This window comes from Tachysurus fulvidraco, chromosome 25 (genome assembly GCF_022655615.1).
Source record: "Tachysurus fulvidraco isolate hzauxx_2018 chromosome 25, HZAU_PFXX_2.0, whole genome shotgun sequence".
NCBI lineage: Eukaryota > Metazoa > Chordata > Actinopteri > Siluriformes > Bagridae > Tachysurus > Tachysurus fulvidraco.
Genome location: NC_062542.1, coordinates 8,849,115 through 8,856,316, shown reverse-complemented (window position 1 = coordinate 8,856,316; position 7,202 = coordinate 8,849,115). Strand labels below are relative to the sequence as shown.

Here is a 7,202-nt window from a genome sequence, read left to right as displayed (position 1 = left end):
ATTGCAGAGATTGTTTGATCCTCACCCAGTTTACGCCTGCTACACAACTGTTTCTGTTTCAGTTAATGACTGTGTTTAAACCTACATATGAAATTGATGATCATTAGAACATCCTTGTTATAACTGGTTAATCATACACCTGACTCTGATTCTACAAAATCCCCAACATTGTTTGAATGTATATAGTGTGCAATATGCTATTTTGAAGCCAACGGGTAGTGTTCTATTTACTCACTTTGGAATTTGTAAATTGTAAAAAAATAAATTAATTAATTAATATGTACGTATGTACAGTATGTATGTACGTACAGTATGTATGTACGTATGTACGTATAGACAGATAGATAGATAGTCTTGTATTTTTCTTTTGACTTCAAGCCCAAATGTCTTCGGTGTATAAAAAACTAGACATTAAAATAATTCAGAGAGTTTTGTTTGACTTGGTAACACACAACAATCAGCTTGTATACAGTACAGTATAATGGCTCCATGGTGCCACAACACCTTGTGTTCAGTCTTTGGTGTAAAGGTTGTGTGAAGAGATTTTGTCAGCAACATGTATTACTGGCATTTCTTTCATTCTTGTTCTTTCCTCTTTTCTCTCACCTTCCACACACATTTATCTTTTAATCCTTTCATGACCTTTCTATCATGCTTTCTCTATAATAATATTTCCTATTTTGCACACACACCCCAGAGCAGAAGAGGTTTGTGCCTCAAGGCTTTTCACAAGATGAAGATTAAAAGGCTATGCACTAAAAAAAAACAACAGATGATTAATTGTCTGTGATTATCCTTGATCCCTTTTGACAGAAGAACTTGATTGTTCATGTCAACAAAATGTGTCACACTCTTTCTTTTAAGCCTTAAGTTCTTGGTCACAAAGCCTGTTATTATATGTTAATGGACATATTGTATTCACCACTTCCCACTAGGATTATGCTGAATAAACACAGATCTGAGTGGTGCATTTTTTTGTTTTTATCTATGAGCCCACAAGCTTTTTAAGATTTTAGCTTACTTTATTTACAAATGTATGGAAGTTATTTTTCATTTAACTCATACTTATACTCTATTTAAAAATGTTTACTTTTACTTATTACTTTAATTATAGGTCACATAAAATACTGACTATCCATTCTGAACAACTTGGTGTCACATTTATTTTGAGTTCAATTTTGACTTTTTTATAACATCAAAAACATTTGATTTCATTAGACCTCTCTTCGTAATTTACCAACATACAAAATACATTTTTATTCAACATTTAACATAATCCATTGTTCTGGCTAAATCAGCAGTATAATGAAATGTTTTGTGTTGCAAATTTGATCAAATGAGGTAACTACACAAATATATTTTCAGCTAAAAGTTTGAATACCATTCATAAATAGCTATGCATATGTACACTGAACAAATGTATTATGGTCATTTTACGCAGATATTATTTGGCTTAATCAAAAATCATCAGCAATTTAGCCTTTTTTTCTCCTCTTCTTGTCTCCTGATAATTAGCCCTGAAGCAGTAGATCAGTACTCTCCGCCTTCATACCTGTATGGATGTGCCAGTCTCTCGGGGCAGCCGTTGGAGCTGTAGCTGCTGTAACGGTAGCCTTCAAAGTTCTCAGTTCTTTCAATTTTTGTGGGGACTGAATCATGGTAGGACAGAGCTGTTTTTATGACACTTGAATCCTCTGGGATCTTCAATTCAGAGTAGGAGTTGGGGGAGGTCTCCTCTATGAGAGAGTTACAGTTTGACAGACCCTTCATGTCATAGATACTCTCACCATATTTTACCACAGATGGTTTAGGACAGGGCTGGTAGGACACTTTAGTGGTGGTGGTTATGATGGTCTGAAGGGCTGTCGGAGTAGTTGGAGTGGGTCCTGTGTACCTGCATGGGTATTCAGTGTTGTAATAATGGTTGGCGTTTGCAGAAAGCTGTGGGTATTCCCCCCTTTCTCCATATGGCCCTTTGCCCAGGATCTGCTTCCAGCTATGGTGCTTGTTGGTGGCATCTGGATAAGAACGCTCATGGTTTGGGAGTGAGCTGGTTGTGTTAGGCATCCCACTCAGGCCAGAACAACTTTTATTGAGTTCAGCCTCACTGTGAGGGCTGGCAGGGTCCTTATAGAGTGCTGTGGGATAGGGTGCAGAACTAAGGTAGCCTGGCACTGCAAAGTCATATCCACATGGGGGTCTTGCCATGTACAGGCGGTGGTTAGAAGGTTTCTGCAGAGGGCTTGCAGCATCAGCCATGGCTGCTGGAGCATGTGTGTCATAGGGGAACTTGTAAGGCTCCGTGTTTTGGAATGGTGTGTAGTGCTGTGTCTGGATGGGGAAATTGGATTCAGCAATAATGCTGAAACGATCAGGGGTCTCCATGGTGAGCTGGTGGATGTTGGGGAAGGGCATATCGTGGTAGCGGCCAGGCTGAGAGAAAAGAGAATAGTGTTTATTTGGTCAAAGTCTGAACCAGGAAATAATGATTAAGTGCACAAAGACAATTCAGTTACCTATTTATCTGATTAAAATATTTTTGAAAGAGTGTTAGTAACAATATCCGGCCTAATATGAGGAAAGTTTTAAGAAGATATCCCCACTGAATGTAGTTTATTAACCTAAGGGTGTATTTTGGGAAATGTATATTTTAAATAGTTATGTTAAGAGGTCAGTATAATTATTTTAAGATAACCAATAGTGTCATTTTAATTAGGGTATGATCAACTTTTAAATACTTTAAATACCACTGAAATTTATTAAACAAAGCTACATGTTACAAAACTATAAGTTATATTTGGTGATTGGTTCTGTGCTTTTCATGCTCCAGACTAAGCATAATCTTGATAACATGCTGATATCATTTTTTATTCTTAAAAATATTCAAATGGTGCTTTTTTCAAAAAATTATATTTACAATACCCCCCCCCCCCACCACCACCTACCAATTCAGCATTACACAGCCAGCATGTAAAGTGTGTGTTTAGTATAAATATTTGTGTAATGAAACTTGTTGATGGTGGCATTTTGGCATGACACTGCAAAAACAGAAGAGACCTTCAAGTTTCATTCAGCTTCCTCTGACTTTTGATTAATTCATGTATTAGATCTAAATGTGGAGGATTTGTGTATGGTTTATGGCTCAGTTTGGTCCACTTTTTAAGCTATAGACTACAGCACAGAGCTGGGCACGTGACATTTGGAGTGTATAACATGTATTCATTTTAAATCTGAGATTAATTTTAAAAACAGGGTCCTAGACCCATGTATATACAAGTTTTAATCAAGTTTTAATACTTATCTAATATCAATTATTATAATCCTATTTAAACATGTTCATAATTTATAGCAGAAATAGTGATCACAGATAAATTAATATTGTGCACATTATAAATAAACATTTGGGAAGGTTTAACCAAGTAATAATAATGTGTGTATGTGTGTGTTACCTCTGGTTCTACAAGTCTTCTTTTCTGCGAGAAGTGAGGGGAAGCCATCCTTCTTTTCACTGCGCTTCTTCTCGCCTCAGTTTCCGACTTACTCTCAGGTCGCGGATGGTCATGAACGCCTTTAGCCTAGAAAACATTTCCAGTATCCATCTGATTAAGAATTATGACCACAATTCAGAATTCTAGCACAGTTGTATACCAATAATTTATAAACATGATCAGCACTGTGGCTGATATAAATCTGCATTTTAATGATGTCAGTTTCATAACTACTTAGCCAAACTGCAAAGAAACCATAAACCTTTAAACTTTAGCGCTTAATAAATATATAAGTTGATGTTGTCATCGCCCTCCCTGTTTGGGACGACACTAGATTGCCCTCCATTGGGACGACACTAGATTTAACCCCTCGGTGGTTGTGGGTTAGTTCCCTGGACACGGCGGTGAGAGCGCGGTATCCTGCAGCCGGAGCACCAAGTAACTTCTAAAAAATACATGCTTTTTCAACGATTCATTTAAAATTAATCTAAACATTTTTGACTGTTAATTTAAGTCAATTTAACTAACTTTTAGATTTATGTTTATAAATCATACAATAACCTTTCTAAATGGGTATTAAAAAGCATGTCGTACCTTTGCATAGACCTATTAAACATAAGTTCAGCACTGATATTTTCCAGCAACACACACCTGGAAAAATATGGCTTTGCCGTCCACTCTCCAGAAATTGGTGACGGGATAACCGCTATGTCCACGACACGGAACCAGCTCTAGAGCCGAGCTGCAGTTGGGACAAAGTTTTTCTGCATTTAAAAAAAAACAAAAAAAAAAACAGTAGTAATAAATACAAATAATTAATAAATGAATTTAAAAATAAATAAATAAATAAATAAATAAATAAAGAGAATAGAACTGGATTATAAAATATGTAGAAACATGTCAAGATGTTTGATAACGCGGAAGTAAACAAATCCTACATTTCGTTTTTTGTCCTGTTTTTATGAGGAATGAAATCTAACAATAATTAAATGTTTTTAAAAATGTTTTTAAAAATAAAATGTTTTTTTTCGTTAGCTCAGGCAAACAGCTGAAAGTGAGTTGGTCTGTGGAGATTTACAAAATCACAGTGAAAAGTAGTTCCAACTGAAACTCGTGACAGCATTAGGGACCTTTGTTGCTGACTCCATCTATTTCCTTCTAATAGTACTTGTTATTGTACAATGATTGTGGGACAAAACAAGCTTCGGATGATGTTCAACTACATTCAAAATGACCTTAAATTTCGACCCCTATATGACTGTTCAGAGTTCTCACTGATTGTTGGTGCCTTTGAATAGAATTGGGCAGACGCATAATCACTAAATAAAAGGCGGCAGTGTATTTAAACATCAGTATTTTTAATCCAAAGAAAAATATACACATATATTTGAGATCAGCACAGTCTCGGTGGACACCGTGAACATAGAATCCATTAATTTATACCCTATCTAGTGCACTTCAGCAGCAGGGGTCATACGAACTTGCCATAATCTAAAAGGCAAGTTGGCAAAATTTAAAATTCAAGAATCCAAAAAGGAGCTTTAGTGTTCACATGTTCATGTTCAGTTGTGAGAAAAGCAAGAAAGGGTTATGCTGTAAAACCCAGACCGATAGCAGACAGGTTTATGGAGAACTCATGCGTCACAATGATTTTACAAAGGCATTCTTTGCCGAAAACCGAAACCATTTCATCGACGACAGGTCACTTCCAGAGGATATCTTTAGGAGACTATAAGCAATCATTCACTGTACCATTTTAGATGCCAACTTTAGATTCTGAATTGTGAGTTTTACCACGAAAATTAAAAATATATATTTTACAACAAATTACTAAATAGACTAAAAATCTGTGATGGACATACTTACTTTGCTGCTTCTGTCGGGCTTTGTCACAAATGGCAGGCCGCAGTTGGAGTTTGGTGCCGTCTGCCAGTGTGCAGTTTCTTGAGCAAACCACGACACCCAAGCAGGATTTTTTTAAGATTTGACAGTTGTGGTTGTTGGTGTTGCGCATAGCCCAGCCGCTCAAATGGCGCTGTGCGTTTTTGTCCTCCGCACTGTATATGTATCGAACATAACCATCTGTCCACTCCTGAAATGCATCATACTGCTTTGTGTCCTGTGAACACAATTAAAAATTGGTTGTTTCACCCTTCAACAAATATTCATTCGTGACCGAGTAACCAGTAGAAACTACAGCGTTGGCCATAAGTTAAACCAGTTAAACCATCAACCGACCAACCAACTAGTTAAGACAAACCATTATAAAACCTACCCAAAAATAAAACCTTCTCTAAAAACAGATTGACGAGTGTGTAGCTTTAATTGAATAAAAAGACAATACCTGTGGAAGTTTAGGGTCGTTAATGTCCCACGTCAGCTTCATTCCGAACGAACACACGCAGTCTGAATTGTCAAACTGATCTGACGATTTTGACATGATGCGATACCTCTACGAATTCAGCCAGAAATACATCAACGCTAATCAGCGCAAAAACTGTAGAAATCTTTTAAATATATATGACTTTTAGAAATTAGACATTTGAAATTCATAAGTACTAAATATTTTCTTAGTTCATCGCGTAAATCCACGTCTCGCCTTTCCCTCACAGGTGTTGTGCAGGAGACAGGAGGTGGATAATAATCTCAGGTAGGACTGCTGTGTGTAATGTATGTAAAAGAGGGAGGCAGGGCCGAAACACTGCTCCACATCAGCTCTCCTCAGGACTAACTCGGTGTAGGCTGCTTTAGTTTGACCTGATCTGTACCACTGACCTACATTAATGACGTGCTTTATATCATTCAAGAGCGTACAATCAGTGCACAGATTAAGCAAAGGGGAACAGAAAGCGCTCAGAATATGCAGATGCAATTAGATTTGACATGTAAAGACATTATAAAGACTAGCTGCATAAGCCCATTATCGTCAACGTCCTAAAATGTATCCGGACTCTTGCGGTTTTTAGGAAAAGAATAAAACAAAACAAAGAAATAAAACAACACCAGACGTTACATTTGACAGTCCTTTAACCTATGAGATTCAGCAAAAAATGCTAGTAAGGGGACAGTCGAGAGTTCCCAGGCGAGATGTGATGTGGTGGAGGTAATTAGTTGTTATATGTAAACGAAAAGTCATTGTGCAGTGCTGACACAAAACAACAAGGACCGGTCAAACAAAACACAACGCATACAGTAAACAGTCGCGCAATTTCAGTTCCAGCAGCATGCGCGTCTTTTACAGCACTTATATACACCTGAAATAGTGACCACCAAATGTACTCATTTAGATCTTCTTCTTCTTCTTCTTCTTCTTCTTCTTCTTCTTCTTCTTATTATTATTATTATTATTATTATTATTATATCTTTTAAATAGCAAAAGAATACACTTCAGTTTTTAAATAATCTTTTTAATAGGTTGTTTATTTGGATCTGTGGAGGGCGAATTTAATCACTCCATTGCCAATTGATTTTAATATGATAAAAAATTATGCCCCATTAATAATTTCCTATCTCGTATTTTATTGTTAATTATATTATTTAAAAGATACTGTCTGTAATTTACAGCCACAAACCAATGTAATTATATGCCGGTCCGTGCAAAGAGTTTTGAACAATTGTTCGGTGTGTTTTATTTCTTGCGAGAAACAAACTCCAATCTCTGCTGAAGGACCTAAAATTTGTGCAGGCAGCTGCCACAGAAAAAAAAAATCACCT

General features: G+C 36.6%; 1 protein-coding gene across 2 annotated transcripts; it reads right to left on the bottom strand.

Moving 5' to 3' along the window:
- Positions 1-1,138: 1,138 nt before the first annotated feature.
- gcm2 (glial cells missing transcription factor 2) lies at positions 1,139-7,162 on the bottom strand. 2 transcript variants are annotated; one of them, XM_027172753.2, is made up of 6 exons: positions 7,061-7,162; positions 5,833-5,940; positions 5,355-5,607; positions 4,140-4,252; positions 3,450-3,575; positions 1,139-2,433 (listed from the first exon to the last, which is right to left on the bottom strand). In XM_027172753.2, exons 2-6 carry the CDS (start codon positions 5,926-5,928, stop codon positions 1,531-1,533), a joined length of 1,491 nt encoding a protein of 496 aa, XP_027028554.1. In that variant the 5' UTR covers positions 5,929-5,940; positions 7,061-7,162; the 3' UTR covers positions 1,139-1,530. The 2 variants fall into 2 exon arrangements, with proteins under 2 accessions (XP_027028554.1, XP_047664586.1); XM_047808630.1 differs by lacking the exon at positions 7,061-7,162 and adding an exon at positions 6,048-6,659.
- Between the last annotated feature and the right edge of the window lie 40 nt (positions 7,163-7,202).

Excerpts from the sequence above, each read along its gene's own strand:
- gcm2 (XM_027172753.2), bottom strand. The coding sequence starts at position 5,928 with ATGTCAAAATCGTCAGATCAGTTTGACAATTCAGACTGCGTGTGTTCG. Across the intron at positions 5,608-5,832 it reads ACGACCCTAAACTTCCACAG|GACACAAAGCAGTATGATGC; the intron begins GTATTGTCTTTT and ends TTGTGTTCACAG. Across the intron at positions 4,253-5,354 it reads AGCCCGACAGAAGCAGCAAA|AAAAACTTTGTCCCAACTGC; the intron begins GTAAGTATGTCC and ends TTTTAAATGCAG.